The sequence below is a fragment of the Ursus maritimus genome (assembly GCF_017311325.1).
Source record: "Ursus maritimus isolate PB19 chromosome X unlocalized genomic scaffold, ASM1731132v1 scaffold_X1, whole genome shotgun sequence".
NCBI lineage: Eukaryota > Metazoa > Chordata > Mammalia > Carnivora > Ursidae > Ursus > Ursus maritimus.
Genome location: NW_024423319.1, coordinates 97,138,701 through 97,158,096, shown reverse-complemented (window position 1 = coordinate 97,158,096; position 19,396 = coordinate 97,138,701). Strand labels below are relative to the sequence as shown.

Sequence of the window (19,396 nt, the reverse complement as noted above, 5' to 3'; positions counted from 1 at the left end):
GTTTGACTCTACTACTAACGTTCTATGATATCTTATGCATGCACGTGTTTTTTCCTGGGCCTCGATATCTTCTTCTGAAATAACCTGTCTCATTCCTCCTCTTCCTACCCAGTGCTACTTAGTTCAGTTCTACTAACTGGTCTCCTTCATACCAAAGAATATTCCAGAAATGCAAATATGATTGTTATCAAATTCTCAGTGGCTTCCCATCAACTGCAGAACAAAATTACAAATATATCACAGACATTTTTGCATTCTTTTGATACAAACAGAGGTAACTTTTCTGAAATCTGTCTTTAGTGGTCAAATCACTCCAGAAAGTATTCTTTTTTTTTGAGGAATGAATTCTCTTCCATAACAAGCTAGCTTGTAATAACAAGTAATACATTAGTGAATCTATTTTAAATTAAAAACCTAAGATTAGTAACTATGGAGCAAAAAAATGTATGACACAAATAAATATTTGGTAAAACAGTACCAATTTAACTAGGGAAATTTATTTAAGATTAGCGTTAAATAAATAATTTAATATATTATACAATACCAATAAGGATATGAATAGATTTATTTAGGTAAAATTATAAAACATTATTTATAACAGACCTTTGTTTTATATTAGAGTTAACATCAAGTTGGCATTTAACAGAATTGCTCTATCAAAAAAGCAAGAAGAAATTCTGACTATGGAATATTTTATTTGAAAAGCTAAGCTCTTGGGGCACCTGGGTGGCTCAGTCAGTTGAGTATCCGACTCTTGGTTTCAGCTTAGGTCATAACCACAGGGTCCTGGGATGGAGCCCCACATAGGTCTCTGTGCTCAGCGGGGAGTCTAAGATTCTCTCTCTTTTTCTCCCTCTGCTCCTCCCCCTGTTCATTCTCTCTCTCTCTAATAAATAAATAAATAAAATCTTTAAAAAAAAAAAGAAAAACTAAATTCTTAATATTACACTGCCCTCTCCTTTAAAATAATGAAGCTCACAGCGGAAGAGAAGCTTTAGAAATCTTTTCTAATCCTATATTTCAACTCAAACGGAAATGTCTTATTGAAGCCCTCCCTGATGGCTTTTTACTGCCAAAGTTCAATCATTTCTCAAAACACACAGGTACTTATAATTAATGCCATTTGGGTTGCTTCAATGTTTTTTTTCTAGTTTTCCAAACAAAGGCATGAGCCCCTTATGTGAGAATAATCATCTCTTATACTTCTTTTATATTTCTCAAAGAATTTAATTTAGACTATAACTTTAGAACTATATAATATTTTTATAATAATTTTTTATTATATTATGTTAGTCACCATACAGTACATCCCTAGTTTTTGATGTAAAGTTCCATGATTCATTATTTGCGTATAACACCCAGTGCACCATGCAATACGTGCCTTCTTTAATACCCATCACCGGCCTATCCCATTCCCCCACCCCCCTCCCCTCTGAAGCCCTCAGTTTGTTTCCCAGGGTCCATATACTATTTAGAGCTTTCTAGGACATTCTTAGTGTTACTTTTTTATTTTAACTGAAATCTTCTTCCAGGTATTTTTTCAAAAGTACAATTTTCGTTTTGAAAAACACAGTTGCAAATCTGTCTATATCTTACGGAATTAATGTTCATATTCTTCCAAAATTCATGAAATGAGGGCTTAAGCACCCACTGTGGTAATATCAGGAGGTGGGGCTTCGGGGAGGTAATTAGGCTTAGATGAAAAGAGGAGAGGAGAGCAGCATGATCGGATTAGTGCCTTTAAAATAAAAGGAAGAGACACCCGATCTTCGTCTATCTCTGCTGTGTGAGGATACAGCTAGAAGGTGCTGTCTGGAAGCCAGAAAAAGGACCCTCACCAAGAACCAAACCTGTCAGCACCTTGATGTCATACTTCCAGGCTTCCAGAAGTATAAGAAATAAATGTCTGTTGTTTAAGCCATCCAGTCCATGGTATTTTGTTATAGAAGTCTGAGATGACTAACACAAGAATTGGTAGCAAGAAGTGGGGTGCTGCTGTAAGAAATACCTAAAGATGTATATACAGCTTTGGAACTGAGTAATGGGTAGAGGCTGAGAGAGTTCTGAGGTGCACGGTAGAAAAAGCTGAGATCACCATGAAAGGATTCCTAAAGGCAATTCTGGTGGGGGCTCTGGCAGAAAAAGAGATCTGGAAAGTTAGCCTATGTTTTTAAAGAATACATAGGTTAAAATGGGTAAAAATATTGGTATAAATATGGATGGTAAAGGTCATTCCGATGAACTCTCAGATGCAAGTGATGAAGATACCATTGGAAATGGGGGAAAGGATGATCCTGGTTATAATGTGGCAAAGAACTTGGCTGAATTGTGTTGATGTTCCAGCATTTTGTGGAAGGCAGAACTTGTGAGCAATGAAACTGGATATTTAGCTGAGGAGAGATCTACGCAGTGTTGAAGGAGTGGCATGATTTCTCTTGCTTACGGTAAATTGCAAGAAGAGAGAAATGAATTGAAGAATCATTTGGCATAATGGAATTAGAATTTAAAGATTTGGAAAATTCTCAGCCTATCCATATTGCAAAAAATGAGAAAATATGTTCAGAAGAGAACACTAAGGGTATGGCTGACTGACCATTTGATAAGATTAGTGTGGGTGGGAACCAGAGACCTAGTCAGCCATCTCAACAGAAGGCAGGAAGAGAGATGGAATTATACCAACAGAAATACTGCCAGCTGGGACGAAAGGAAACAGAGAAAACTGGACAGAATGAAAGAAGAGTGTCCAACATGTGCTATTGCTCAAGAAAAGGGAAGAAGGATGCAGGTGATTCACAGATCCTGAGAGCTACCACTCCCACCACAGGCCCGATGGCAGGGCTAGCTCCTCCTGGGTTTCAAAGGGTAGGGCTACTTCTCCAGTTCATGGGGCAGGATGCCCCCCACCCAGTAGTACCTCAGGAGTGGGGCCACTGCAGACAGTCCTGTGGGTAAGGCTGCTGCAGAAGCCCACATGAGTGGTGCCCCGTGGAACTGAGGAGGCAAGGCCACCTTGCAGATTTCTGGAGGTGATGCTGCTACTCCAGTGGTCCTGAAGGGCACTCCATCAGTCCAAAGAGGATTATTCTCGAGGCTTAAGATCTAATGGAATTTTCCTTGCTACGCTTTAGACCTTTATGGGAACTGTCACCCTTTCCTTCTTTCCTATTTCTCCTATTTAAGACTTCCGGGGCTCATGGGATAGAATTAATGTATTTTTCATGTGAGAAAGACATAAACTGGGGGGGGAGGGGGTCCATGGGTGTAATGTTATAGGGCTGAATGCTTGTGCCCCCACAAAATCTGTATGTTGAACCCTACCCCCATATACACACACAAAATGTGATGGTATCAGGAGGTAGGGCCTTTGGGAGGTTATTAGGTTTAGATGAGATCATGAGGGTGGAGACCCCACATTGGGATTCATGCCCTTATAAGAGGAGAAAATGTGTGAGGGTTGGTCAAAAGGTACAGACTTTCAGTTAATAATAATTACCGGAAATGTAATGTATAGCATGGTGACTGCAATTAATAACATACTGGGTATTTGAAAGTTAAGAAAACAGATCTTAAAAGTTCCCATTACAAGAAAAAAAAAACATTGTAACTATGTGAGGTGATAGATGGTAACTAACTGTGGCAATCATTTTGTAATACATACAAACATGGAATCATTCTGCTGTACTCCTGAAATGAATATAATTAATATAATTAATTTTTTAAAAAGATGGGGAAAAGACAACAAAGTTTCCACTCTTCCTACCACAGGAGCACAAAGTAAAAAGGTACAGTCTGCAAATCAGGAAAGAGGTCCTCACCAAAAACTAAATCTGCTGGCATGGCTGGCATTCCCAGCCTCCACAAGTGTGAGAAATAAATGTCTGTTGTTTAAGGCACCCATTCTGTGGTATTTTGTTACATAGCAGCCCAAGCTGTCTAAGATAATATAGCTGCCCCTATTTTAATTATGAAAATTTATAATATGATATAACTGAATAGACTATGATTTAAGCACAAACAATGAACACTTGGTTTAAGATTGGGAATAATTATTATTTTTTCTTTTTTTCCTCTTTTTCCTTTATTTTTTTATTTTTTTAATAATAATTTTTTATTATGTTAGTCACCATACAGTACATCCCTGGTTTTTGATGCAATGTTCCATGATTCATTAGTTGCGTATAACACCCAGTGCACCATGCAATACGTGCCCTCCTTAATACCCATCACTGGCCTATCCCAATCCCCCACCCCCGTCCCCTCTGAAGCCCTCAGTTTGTTTCCCAGAGTCCACAGTCTGATTGGGAAGAATTAAAAGACCAAATAATGGGGTTAATGTAAACCACTGAGTTTGAAAAAAAAAAAAAACACCAACTTTCGAAAGCTAAAAAATACATACAGCCAGTTTCTGAAGACTTGATAACACTTCACTTTGATCCTTAAAACCAGTTGTGTGAATCTTGTTCACTGCATCTTCTTTTTCTGAAAGCCATGCACTAAAAAGGCACTGAAAGAAATCAAATAATTCCGAAAAAGAAAATAATTACTAAAGTAGATCATTGTATGTTTTCCTTTACGCATTTACCATCTCACCATGTCTTTCACCGATACAATTGCCCCACATGACTCACCTGTTCTTCAGTAAAACGCTGCCATTTTAGGAGGATGTCTTGTAAAAGAACCCAGCGATCTTCCGTCCACCTACAGATGTTTGCCCATCGATCTCCCAATACCTGGGAAGAGACAACCCAACACCACATCAGCAAACAACTAATTGTTAGCTGAATTTCATTTAAAATTGCATGAATGATTTGTGAAAGCATCTAATTTAGTCTCCTATGTATACTAGGAGTTACAAAGGACACCCTTCCTGCTTTTGCTTATAATTACATAAGCACTAGGCCTTTCATTTGTCTTAAGATTACTTCACTCACTCTTGCAACTGATACTGAAAAGATACTTACAAGAAGTCTGAGAGAGTTATCACACCACTATTTGAAATGTCTCCACGGCAAATGTAAGAGAGCGAAGACAGAGATATAGAATTACAAGAGGATTTTGCATTGATAGTATGCAAAATGGGTATCTTTCTTAGGTCTGAAAATACATCCTAAAGAATAAAAGTCTGCTTACTAAATAGAATACCTAAAGACTCTTTTTTGAAGCGATCCCATGCAATTAGAATTGCTTAATGCCCCAATTGTAGAAGAAAATTGTTAGTGATTTAAATTACATCCACATGTAGACTTTAAAAAGTATGTGGATTATTCTTACAAAGTATTTAAATTCTCTCTCTCTCTCTCTCTCTAAACTATTCTAGAGAAAAAATTGTAATATTCCCTGAGTAGTAACTGCCCTATCTCTAGCATGTTACTTTTATGTGCACACACTAGTTTAACATGTAACATAAACCAATTACCAACAGTATGTATGTATGTATGTATGTATGTATGTATGTATGTAAGTATGTATTTACTGGATGCTGGAGACAAACATGTTTATTAAAGATAGTACCAAAATTCTGGCAAACATTTCAAAACAGATTTGCAAACATAATGCTTTCCTTTTCAATTGGCAGCACTTTGAAAAGACAATATAAGACAACACAACTTGAATCAACATTAGTTCAAAATCCTTACATTTTTGACCACATAACTTATGTTTCCACGTGATAAAACAAATGATAGCTTAAATCAACATCAACAGATAAACTCCATGAGATGAAAGTTTGTGCTGTTTGATGACAGATAATATGTTATGGTTAGATGTATCCGCTCTTTTTCTTTTTTTATTCCTGACTCCAAAAATGAAAAAGAAATCTTTAAATATACATTTCATGTACATAATGGTTTCTTTGAATATCTCTCTTCAAAAAATACTTTATAGCAGTATATAAGTAGGTTACCTACATGTTTAATTTTATAATTTTGTATCAAAACTACAGCTCTGTTACATTTTTGTAACATACTGATTTTGTCCAACATTAATAAAGCTGAAAACTCATTGAAATGGACATGCTCTTGTCTCCCACAATTCAAAAGCAATTTGACAGAAAAAGAAACCCCTCCAGTTGTTTAACCTGAGCGTTTGGCCTACGGAGAGGGGCAGCTTTTTTCTCCTCCATGTACGCTCACACCCACACCACCTCTGCACACATCCAAGTCAAGCACATGGATTCATACCCTAGGAGACCACAGTATGTTTCCCATTGCTCTAACCAAGTGGGAAGCGTGTAGCTAATGATAACCACTCTAGGTACACAGCTAGCAAACACCGCAAGGCAACCATTGCAGTGGGTGGTTAACTTGCAGAGTGGATTTAGTGTTCTAGATCAAATCAGCCTGTGCGCACATACACATAATCTATGCACATAAACATACTCATACACCTTTCTATTTTTTAACCCTCCAAAACAATGTTCTAATTTTTTTGAATTTTGTGCAAATTTCTACACATTCTATCATTTAAGGCAGAGTTTGCAATAAGAAAGGAGAGAAAATAGGCTTATGTTTATCCAAAAGCTTTTCACCTTGTACATTACTGGGGTTTTTTAACACACAAGACTTTAAAGTGTGGACACTGGGTCCCCAATATCTTAAAAAAATCATTTCAGGGGTGCCTGGGAGGCTCAGTCAGCTAAGCGTCTGCCTTTGGGTCAGGTCATGATCCCTGCATCGGGCTCCTTGCTCAGCATAGAGTCTGCTTCTTCCTCTGCCTCTCCCCTGCTCATGCTCACTCTCTTTAAAAGATCATTTCTAAAGACAAACACAAGTGTTTAAGGAAAAAAACTGGTTTGAAGTACAGACACTGGATCCCCAATATTTTTTTTGATTTTTTGATTTTTTATTTTTTAGAAATAAATTATTATTATTATTATTATTATATTATTATTAGGTTCAATTAGCATATAGTACATCGCTAGTTTTTAATGTAGTGTTAAATGATTCATTAGTCGCATATAATACCCAGTGTTCATCACTGGATCCCCAATATTAAACGAACTTATATCTATTGACAAATGTAAGTCTTGGGGTATGGTAGGAGGACCAGAAAAAGCAGCTTCAAAATTGCAGGGAAGCACAGTACAATGGGGAAAATGATAAATAACTTTCAACAAGCAAAGTTTCATTTTTTAAAAAATCTCATAGCAACTCATTTGGAATTTTAAATAAGTAAGTTTATTCACAGCTTCTGGTTCAAGCAGAGGTCCCGTGCCATGACTCTGTTTGCTCTCAAATTCACTGATGAGTCTTCTGATGGGAGCCAGCTTGTTATGAAGTTACTTGCAACTGTATTTTTCTTCATGAGAACTGGGACTGGACTGCTTGATCTTCTGATATTCTCATAAGACTTCCTCTTTTAAGCCCGGAAAAACCTGCTTTTGTTGTGCATCCAGTTTGATCAATCTTCTAGCTACAATCTCCATACTGGCATGCAAGGCCCTGTATGCATCATCCTCAGCACTGAAGCCATCCTTGTCTCACAGGGGGAAAATAGCAATTTATTTTGTCAAATAATCTGGGAGTTCAGTTGTTGAAAAAGGCCTGGTGGAGGCAGTACAAACCTCTTTAACTCCTTCAATGGAATCAGGACTGGAGTTATTCAGCTTGGCAATTTTCTCATCTCTTTTAAGGTCCTCTTCCTTTTCTTCAGTTGTCTCAATGTCGTGCATTTCAATTTGGCCTTTTCCTTCGGTTTTTAGACTTTTTTGGACTTTTTGTAAGACAATGAATCGTTTTCTTCCACAGGCTTTGGACACTTCAGTAGAACTGAACCAGGGTTAGGGTTTCCAGAGAAGGCCTAGAGGTATATTTATCTTGTTGGTCCTGATAGATACTAGTGTTTTGATTAAAACTGTCAACAGGTAGGTCTTGAGTCCCCTGGCCTGCTGGAGTGCTAGGGGAACTGGAGTTAGCATTTAGAATCAGAGGAGGATTGGAGCCGGGCAGGTGGGTTGAAGGCAGAGGTAGAAGGGAAGGGGACGGCAGCGGCTGCAGGAGACAGCAGGACGTCTGGAACAGATTTTTCACTGGTGGGATTCAAGTGACCATTTAATGTTGGAAGCACTCGACCTGTCAGGTGAGATATTCAAGTTTTTTTATTCATTAAAGATCAATGAAATCTGAATCTCAAAGCCAATTCTGAGAAGAGGCAACGTCTCCTCTAGAACATGCAGGAGATCCTGAATGGCTGGTGCTGGCAGCATTCTGAGATAGATTTAGTGCACTGGAGAGCACTGCCTAACACGTTCTATTTCTATTTCACTGCATCGGGCCAGTCTCTTCGAAGCACTTTAAAAACATAATCCTTTAAGGTGTATGAGAGGTTTTTAGGATTCAGATTGGCTATCTGTTGCAGAATTGCTCCCAGGGAGTTCTCGCTCTTTTTTTTTTTTTTTGGACTGCCACCATGTTTCTGCAGCGGAACCACAGCTCAGGTTTCCTGTAGGTCTTCGTGGCCAGTAAGTGAATCATCCTGTCCTTATGTCGCCCCTGAGAAACACTGCTGCTGCCATGTGTCTTTTGAGTCATATCTGCAAGGTTCATGGAGGTTGACCCTTTCCTCTCAGGCATCGCATCTGAAAGACTGTGAGGTACTTTCCGAATTGACTCTCTTGTACCTACATAAGGTCCACCCGGTTTGATCACTTCTGTGCTTCTGTCGTGGGATTCCTCCGCCAGGCTCATTCTTCCTCGTGTCATCTCAACCTAGTCGTTTGTGGCACATGCTGCACCTTTAGCGTGTACAAATCCTGGGCCACTGAGCTGGGAGGCTCCAGAACTAGAGAACGTTGTCTGGATGCAGCCAAAGCTGCCCCGGGGATTGTCTTTACCCACATTTGACCAAGAGAAATTAAAGGCATACACTTCCTCGAGTGCCCAGATCGCCGTCTCAGTGAGCTTCACAGGGAGTCAGGAGATGTTTTGCCCCAGCCACCTCCGCAGCTCTAGCCTCCACCATGGCCCCGGCTGCTCTGGCTTCTGCAGCTGCCACCATAGCCATGGTCATCCCGCTGCTTACGTACTGCCATATACCGACCACCGACGGTTTTTAGATGAAAAAAAAAATGTTGTAATGATCGTTGTGTAAAGGGGAAATTTTAGGACAAAAAATATGGATCATTTATTTTAATTCCATTATGATGCACTTCAAAGTCTTAAACTCCAACTTTTTGACTTTAATATAAATAAGAGAATTATTTTCCCATAGCCACTAGATCTTTACAATGGGAAATATCTCAAATATAGATATGTTTTATTTTGTGTAGAATTAGGGCTACAAAAAACTGTAACTCCTATTTTTTACAAATACTTTTGATATCTAAGATAATAAGCCTTGTCATAATTTCTAACATACTTGATGCTACATGTTTGGATTGATCTACCTAGAAGATATTAAAATATGACTCAAATAATACAAATGTAATTTGCATCATAAAAAATCCACCTATTTCTAGGAGGCTTGAAGACCCACCCAATTTCTTAAAAATTGTCTACCCTACCATCTTTTCAAAAAGGGAGTACCGTGCACATATTGCTTTCAACACAATGTAACTGATTTTCGTACTTCTTATAGTTTCACTCTCTACTCCTTTTGAATGATGTTAATTTATGACAGAAACCATAGCACTGAAATAATAATGCAAGATAACCAAAGGAAACATGCTAACATAAATCAATGAATTCAACAATATTAGCCATTTAGTTATTACAGCCAAATATTTGGGATTTTTTTTTTCTGAAACATATTAGAAGTAGGAAGATCGGTAGGAGAAGAAAGGGATAAAGAAAGGGGGGGTAATCAGAAGGGGGAATGAAGCATGAGAGACTATGGACTCTGAGAAGCAAACTGAGGGCTTCAGAGGGGAGGGGGTGGGGGAATGGGATAGGCTGGTGATGGGTAGTAAGGAGGGCACGTATTGCATGGTGCACTGGGTGTTATACGCAACTAATGAATCATCGAACTTTACATCAAAAACTTGGGATGTACTGTATGGTGACTAACATAATATAATAAAAAATTATTATAAAAAAAGAAACATTAGAAGTTCTTTAAGTGAACTTCCTAGTGACTATGTCAGTATACATCAGGTAAAATGGTATGTAACATATCTGTGAATGGATTAGTTGTGAAAAAATAGCTTCAGAGAAAATCTTATCCCTTGTAGCCATAAACTACACCATCTGCCTGATTTGAGGATAAAGATACAAAAGGCCTAATTGTGGGATGTATATTGCATCCCTTTGACCCTAGTGGAGATGGGAGTCAAGCACAGGAGAGACACACTCAAACCAAAGCACCATCTTCATAAATGAAAGGAAATGTACTGAGACTTCTAAATAGATACAGCATCATGTCCCTAGTATCCACTTAAGTAGCATCTTAGGTTTGTAATCTCATAGATTGCTGACTACAATTTATTAATTTTAGTAGGACATCCTATTAAACAAATCCAAATGAAGACCTCCATATACTAGATTCCTTAAGGTTAATTTTATAGAAATTCCAAACTATACTAATGTGATAAACTTTACACTGTAGGGTTTTTTTTTTTTCACTATATGAATGAGTCACAAAAAAATAATAACATTCTTTTAGATACACAGTCAACCTATTAAGGAAACTATTTTAAGAAGGGCCCTTGGTATTCTAATAATAATAGATAATTTTGATAATTCATTAAAGGCTTATAACTCAGCCAATCCAACATTAAATTTAACTTACAGTTAATGAAAGTCTTTAATGCATTCATTCATCACGAATCTGTCTAAATAACAAATATTTATTGAACACACACTGTGTGTCAAAAATGAACAGAATAAAAGAAGTTATGGTCTAGTAATGCTGTTATAAATATTGGGGTATATGTGCCACTTCGAATCAGTATTTTTGTGTCCTTTGGGTAAATACCTAATAGTGCAATTGCTGGATTGTAGGGCAGTTTTATTTTTAACTTTTTGAGAAACCTCTATACTGTTTTCCAGAGTGGCTGCACCAGGTTGCATTCCCACCAACAGGGTAAGAGGGCTCCCCTTTCTCCACATCCTTGTCAACATCCGTTGTTTCCTGTGTTGTTAATTTTAGCCATTCTGACAGGTGTAAGGTGTCATCTCATCATGGTTTCAATGTGTATTTCCCTGATGATGACTGATATTGAGCATTTTTTCTTATGTCTGTTAGCCACCTGTATGTCTTCTTTGAAAAAAAATGTCTGTTCATGTCTTCTACCCATTTCTTAACTGGATTATTTGGTTTTTGGGTGTTGAGTTTGATAAGTTCTTTATAGACTGTGGCCACTAACCGTTTATCAGACATGTCATTTGCAAACATTTTCTCCCATTCCGTAGGTTACCTTTTAGTTTTGTTGATTGTTTCCTTTGCTGTGCAGAAGCTTTTTACATTGATGAAGTCCCAATAGTTCATTTTGCTTTTGTTTCCCTTGCCTTCAGAGACGTGTCTGGTAAGAAGCTGCTATGGCTGAGATTAAAGAGGTTGCTGCCTGTGTTCTCTAGGATTTTTGATGGTTTCCTGTCTCACATTTAGATCTCAGCCATCAAAAAGAATGAAATCTTGCCATTTGCAATGATGTGGTTGGAGCTAGGGTATATTATGTTAAATGAAATAAGTCAGAGAAAGACAAATACCATATGATCTCACTCCTCATATGTGGAATTTAAGAAACAAAACTGATGAACACATGGGAGGGGGAGAAAAAGAGAGAAAAAAGAGAGGGAGGCAAACCATAATAGATTCCTAACTATAGAGAACAAACTGAGGGTTGATGCAAGGAGGTCGGTGGGGGATGGGTTAAATGCGTGATGGGCATTAAGGAGGGCACTTGTTGCAATGAGCACTGGGTGTTATATGTAAGTGATGAATCACTAAATTCTACACCTGACACCAATTTTACCATACATGTTAACTAACTAGAATTTAAATGAAAACTTGAAATAAAAAGAAGTTATGGGCTGAACTGTGTCTTTTTTTTTTTGCATCTACACTTTTATTAGAAACATTTATATCTTAATGAGAGAAGATGTTAGTCGAAGGACGCATTATAGCATTATACACAGTGTAGTTTCAGTGAGTTAAGAATACAACTAGGCCCATATGATTGTACATACATATTTACAAAGACTTGTATGTTAATGAAAGAAGATGTTAGTTGAAGGACACATAATATGCATTGTAGTCTCAATGAGTTCAGCACAGAACTATTTCAATATGTATCTACACTTACGTTTTGAAACATATCTTTAAGTTTTTAAAATTCTAGTTAGTTAACATAGAGTGTAATATTAGTTTCAGGCCTCAATATAGTGATTCAACGCTTCCAAAAATCACCCTGTGCTCATCACAATAGCACGAGTACTCCTTAATCCCCATCACGTGTTTCACCCATCCCCCCACTCCCCTCCTCTCTGGTAATCATCAGTTTGTTCTCTACAGTTAAGAGTCTCTTAGTTTGCCTCTCTCATTTTTCCCCATATGATCATTTGTTTCATTTCTTAGATTCCACATGAGTGAAATCATATAGTATTTGTCTTTCTCTGACTGACGTATTTTGCTTAACATAATATCCATGTCATTACAAATGGCAAGATTTTATTCTTTTTGATGGCTAATATTCCATCGTGTGTGTGTGTGTGTGAGAGAGAGAGAGACTATGTCTGTGTGTGTATACCCCACATCTTCTTTATCTACTTATCATTCAATGGACATATGTGTCTCCTTAAAATTCATATGTTGAAAGGGCGCCTAGGTGGCTCAGTTGGTTAAGTGTCTGCCTTCAGCTCAGGTCATGATCCCACGGTCCTGGGATCAAGCCCCATGTTGGGCTCGCAGGGAACCAGCCTATTTCTCCCTCTGCCTGACACTTCCCCTCCCCCCAGCTTGTGCTCTCTCTTTCTCTCTCTTTTAAATAGATAGATAGATAGATAGATAGATAGATAGATAGATAGATAGATAGATAATCTTTTTTAAAAATTCATATGTTGAAGCCCTATCCTTATCTACTACATTATTAGGTGACAGGGACTTTATAGATAGAAACTTTACATAGGGATTTTAAGTTAAAATGAGGCTGTTAGGGTGGGATCTAATCTAATGTGAAAGGTATCCTTATAAGAAGAGGAAATCTTGACACACAGAAACACACCAGGGACATGTGAGCACACAAGAGAGACCATGTGAGGACACAGCAAGAAGATAGTTATCTACAAGCCAAGGAGAATGGCCCCAGAAGGAACCAAACCTGCCAATATCTTGATCTTAGACTTCAAGCCTCCAGAACTGTGAGAAAAGAAAAATTCTGCTGTCTAGGATACCCAGTCTTTGGTATTTTGTTATGGCAGACCTAACAAACTAATACAAAAGACATTTAAGAGGGACTGATTCCATAGCATTACAAAATATTTCACAAAACTCAAGTCATTGAAAGTAAAGATGTATTTATTACAGTAGGAAATTTTTAGAAAATGCATTACAAATACTAGAGTAAAATTATTTAAAATTATTTAAATAGAGATTTTTAAATAATTTATTGTGATTCAACTTCCCAAATACATAAATGCTATCACTTTGTAATTTTGTTTTATGTGGGGAAGATGCAAGTATCTCGAGCTGAACAACTTAGATTTAAGTGTTAGGTCAGTTAACTGCTACGATTACCAACATGTGTATGTCTTTTAAAATTACAAAAATAAAAACATTTTTTATAGATTTATTTATTTTATAGAGATAGAGAGAGTGAGCACAGGCAGGGGTGGGAAAGAGCAGAGCATGAGGGACAAGCAGACTCCATGCTGAGTGCAGAGCCTAACACACAGGGCCCGGTCTCATGACCCTGAGATTATGACCTAAGCCGAAAGCAAGAGTCAGACGCTCAACCAATTGAACCACACAGGTGCCCCACAAAAAAAATAATTTAAACACATCATTCTCTTGTAATGATTCTGGCAATTCTTTGAGGGTTTTTTTTTATTATTATTATCCCTCCTTCCAAACAAAATTAAGTGACTTTCCAGAAATTCATGGCTAAATCATTTCCTCTCTCTCAAAGAAAATAATCATACCAACCCCTGAAAGAATTGCTACAAATACTAAGCAAGATTATATACTGGAAAGCAGTTCTAATTTGAACTGAGTTATATTAAGTGTTAATAGTTATTTACATTTTGTTTGATCACTGTTTATTTCAAATCTTCCAAGAACCAGCAAGGGTCATCTATTTTACTCTACTCACTCTAGAAAGGTACTTATTAAATCTTCCCAAGTAGTTGTTCAGCCTTCAAGTATATTCTTCTTTAAAGATTTCCAACACAAGAGAGTATACCTATCCTTTATTAACACATTCCACTGCTTAAACCTATCTTACTCTCAGAAAACCCTCAATGAACTGAATCTAAGTCACTTCTGTTATAATGTGAACAGGATGCTTTTTACTCACCTCAGTAAAATCAGGTAAGTGAATTAGAAATTGCTTGCTCATATGCTGTACATGTCTGCCCACGCGTAGGTTTTTGTAATGCCATATGCACAAATATAAATAGATGTACACAGTGCTTGAATTTATGGCTTTATCTGGTTATTACTTAGAAATATTGGCCCTAATTTGAATTAAAAAGAATAGAGCTAAGCAATTGGAAGATAACCAGTCAGCTCTACAATCACTCAAAGATGCTGGTTCCTATCATTGCCTAAAGGGGTGTAACAAGTCTAAGAGATTGGATCAAATGGGACTGACAGAAAGCTAAACAATTTTTTTAAAGAATCACTAACATTAGGATTAGAAACCTCTTCTCTAGAGAAAAAAAGAGTATTTCTCTGAGTTTCCATTTAAGTATATGAATCCTTTGAGCTTTTAGAAGTAATGCATATTTTTGTAAAGCTATGTAAACATTATGTACATAAATGAAAATGAATTATAACATCTCATGAACCGATAAGAAGAAATTAATTTTTATTTATGTTCTCATTTTATCTCACCAGTAAGAGAAGCTAAAGGTCGGTTCACTTACTCTAACACACTTTCATGGGCTAAATCACAACTCCATTATCATCTATGCTTAGATTTGCAATGGGGAAGCCTTCCCCTTCCCATTTCATTTATATCCCATACCGTTATACATGCCAAGGACATTTCTCATCTGAGTTCCTTTGTTTGTTTCTGTTGGTTTTTCAAAGCAAAAGTGAAAAGTAGCTATCAGAGGAACATTTGGATAAAGGCAACTGAGGAAAATCTGACAAGCCTGGAAGGTAAAACTTAACGTATCTTGACCCTTGAATTTATTGAGGCCAGGGATGGAATGTAAGAGCTGAACTGTGCCCATCAAGACTGGCATGAAGAGATAAAGTGGTCCCAGGAGTCTGTCCACTAAGAAAGGAACAATTCTGTGCCATAGCCCACACAATGCAGCAGCAACTGGGATTTATAAGAAAGGGAGACAGCAGGCAGCCCATCTCATTTTATCAAAGTTCCAGACCCTGGGATATACTTCCCAGCTAAATGACGTTTATGTGTAACGAGCCTTCTGAAAATTAACATTTCTTGATGTTTCTTTCCTACTTTATAAACACAGCAGAGTTAAAAAGGATGAGCAACTTCACCTTACTGATGGTAATGTGGAAATAATATCAAATAACTTACTGAATGGGACGAAATAACACCCATCATGAGGCTAGAAACAGGGCAGAGTACTACTGACTACTGTTTAGCCAACTCTAGGATTCTCTTCTTAATTTTACATGTTTTTACAAACTGCTAACCAAAGTAGCATATTATAAAACAGCACGCCTTATATATTCACTGTCTAACATATGGTCCAGGGTGGGAAAATGTGTCCTGATGTATTGGGAAACACTTATTGTAGGTTTCTCTGAAATTCTCATTCTTACTCCTGTTTAAATGATCCTGTAGTACTTTCTGACCGAACTCAAGGGACCTGTGAAGGTACACTTGCCACTTCTAAAGGTGCAGTTTAAAGGTGACCCAGACACAGAGATGAGTTATGTAACTTGCCTAAGGCCACGGAGGACACAGGATTGAGTTTCTGGGATCTGACCTCAGATCCATCCGGCTACAAGCTTATGTTCTTTCATGATGTCATTTACTAAGGGGAACGCACAACATGCAATACGCCTTGTAATGCGTGCTACAGAACCTAGTGAGACGTACAGATGCTGAACCCTTTTTGTGTATTTTCATATTTAATTCTGGCAGAAGTTTGACTAGATTTAACCACACATTTTATCTAACCTACTTAACAAGGATTTGAAGCCTAATGTTATAATTTCATCTAAGAACATTTTTGACATTTTACCTCCCTATTTGTTTAAAGTATTGTTAAAAATCAGAAAATACTTACATTCCCAGATGAAGAACATGTGCTCTTTTGCAAAGTCTTCTTTTTCAAAGGTAAATATGACTGTCTGATTCGTTAATGAAATTTTGTCTTGGTGATTATGCTAAAAACATAGTGAGATTTTTAACTTGAAGAAGCATGTTCCCTTGTGCCATTACAGTCAGTTCCATATATTATTTATGAGTTTATAAAGTGCTAATGAATAAATCTGGAAAGGCCCAGTTGTTGATGCCATTATTATTTGCAGGCTATTATTTAATGTTCTGTGGCAGCTTAATAAACTCTGTACTCCCCAGCTCCCACCAGTCTATTCAACTGGGATACTAGAAAATAAAGAGCAGGAGTCCTAAAAGGAGCATTCCAGCATGAGAGTGTCCTTGCCAGTGTCCATTGCATTCCTGGGCATTCTTTGGTAGTTTAAGGTTTTACTGCTCCTGATTTTTTTATGCCTCATGGTTTCTGGACTTCTTGAGGGGAGCTCCTTACCATTGTGCTTAATGCAATACATGAATTTCACATTGTATAAAAATGTGTCAAAGCTCAATACCCCCTCTGTAGTTATCAATACAGGGATTTTCTCCTAAGTATTGTCTTAGAACCTTTTTTTTCTTTCTTCTACATTAAATACCTGCCTACCAGTCATTTATAGCAACAACAGGGCTATTTATGGTAAATCTGAATAGCCAGAGGAGGTGAAAATCACATGTGAAGTCCTATCTTCTCCACCTCAAATTCTAGATCTTTACTACTTACAGTGGGTATTAATCATATAGCAGCATCTCTGAGTCTGCTCACCTGGTACATATCACCAGGCCTGAACTACAGATTGTCTCGATTTCTTGTCCCAGTTCTACTGTTGCCCAACTCAGTAATATCTCTCAGCAAACACTTAACCTTGTTATGGTTTATATTTCCCACTAGTGAAAGGGGGATAATAGTATCTGGACTGGTACCCTCCTTGCCAGGTCAACAAATGTGAAAATGCTCTGAAAACTTTGATAAATTATTGAGATGCTTGTGATTGGTAAAATAGAGCTTAGTTGGTGGAAGATTTGCTTTTGTTTCCAGATGTGATAAGTCTACAGTGTAACAGAACTTTAATACAGGATACAGCAAAACATCTCAGCATGACACTAAAATGACTAGTTTTTCATATTTTACCTACAGTCTATTACAGCTTATATTTTACAAAAGAGTTGAAAATCTTCGATTTTTAAATTCTAAACCAGGAACATAATCCATTATGTGTCTTATTTGTAATCAGGTGAATGGAAAACAGATATCCCTCTATGCCTCATTCTAACTCTATGCATTGAACTATTCCATCTGTAAGAAATCACAAATTCTAATGTGTATGCATCATAAAATGCACAAAATAATCTAGGTATAAGGAAATGGGGAATAAAGGGGATTGTAGCAAAATGGAGAGTTTGTGCTAAAGGTGGCAGAGCTGTTTAATTCTTCCTGAGGTTAATAGTCAGGAGAACAGGCAAAGGATCACCAGATCAGTTGCTTTTTCCACAGAGGCTAGACATTTATAGTTTGATATCACATTTCCTAAACTTAAAACACTGATAACTAATAAAAACATTATTAAATACCATGTGTACTAAACAGAACTTCATTTGAATAAACACCATGTGGACTAAACAGAACTTTATTTGAATATACTTTTATGTTGTTTTTTTTTTAAGATTTCATTTACTTATTTGAGAGAGTGAGTGAGAGAGAAAGAGCACAGGAAGAGGGGCAGAAGGAGAGAGGGAGAAGCAGGCTTCCCACTGAGCAGGGAGTCTGATGCGGGGTTCGATCCCAGAACCCTGAGATCATGACCTCAGCAGCAGACACTTAACCAACGGAGCTGCCCAGGTGCCCCAAATATACTTGTAATTTTAGATGCAAAACACCAATTCCCAGAAAGACAAATACTCAAACTGACCCAAAAAAATGGAAAATCTGGAAAATGGAGAGGAAACCTGAAGGTGGAAATGAAAAATGAAAAGTCTTATTTAAATATATTTAATCTTTCATTTAAAACTTCTCCGATAAAGAAAATTCCAGGTACAAATGGCAAGTTCTGAAGCCTGCACAATCAGGCGCTTAAACCTAGCAACCTATTCACCATACAGTACATCCCTGGTTTTTGATGTAAAGTTCGATGATTCATTAGTTGCACATAACTGTATGGTGACTAACATAATATAATTAAAAAACATTAAAAAATAAATTAATTAATTAAAAACCTTTTTATGAAAAAGAAAAAAAAAAACACCTAACAACCTATTACAAGGAAAACAATAGGCCAATCTTCTTCATGGACCCAATGGGAGAATTCTACATCAAAGGTTAGCAAATGTTAGAAAAGAGATCTAGTAACAAATAAAAAAGATTATACATATCATCCATGTTTGGCTTACATCAGTAATGCAAGGCTATTTTAACTCTAGAAAATGAAGCAGTGTGATTTTACATATTAAGACAATACAGAAGAAAAATAATCTGATCATTTACATTAGGAATAAAAAGCATCTACAACAAACCTATAAAGAGATATCATACTTAATGGTGATTTACTAGAAGCCTCACCTCTGAGACCTAAAATGAGAAACAGATCAGGAATAATCTCATTGTACTAGATACAGCACAATAAGGCAAGAAAAACTGATTAAATGAACAATGATTGGGAAGGGAGAAGCAAAACAGTAATTACAAACAACCTGTATACGTACAACTGAGCGATGCAACAGATAAACTACTCAAATTATAAGTAGATTTAGCATGATCTCTGGATACAAAGCCAAGGAACACAAATCAAGTTGTATTTCTCCCTCTAAGCAAAAGACGAATAGAAAATGCTTCAGGGGGGAGAGGGGTGGGGGATTGGGATAGGCCGGTGATGGGTATTAAGGAGGGCACATATTGCATGGTGCACTGGGTGTTATACACAAATAATGAATCATGAAACATTACATGAAAAACTAAGGATATACTGTATGGTGACTAACATAACATAATAAAAAATTATTATAAAAAAA

General features: G+C 37.1%; 1 protein-coding gene and 1 pseudogene across 1 annotated transcript in view; both read right to left on the bottom strand.

Annotated features, from left to right (window-relative positions):
* The window catches only part of DMD (dystrophin), a 1,667,815-nt gene that overhangs the window by 1,412,367 nt on the left and 236,052 nt on the right, over positions 1 to 19,396 (bottom strand). The window contains exons 12-13 of the mRNA XM_040633145.1: positions 4,629 to 4,730; positions 4,397 to 4,504 (exon numbers count right to left, since the gene is read on the bottom strand). Of these exons, the coding sequence (XP_040489079.1) occupies positions 4,397 to 4,504; positions 4,629 to 4,730 (210 nt within the window). The remainder of the gene's footprint in view (positions 1 to 4,396; positions 4,505 to 4,628; positions 4,731 to 19,396) is intronic.
* LOC103668247 lies at positions 6,747 to 12,384 on the bottom strand (annotated as a pseudogene).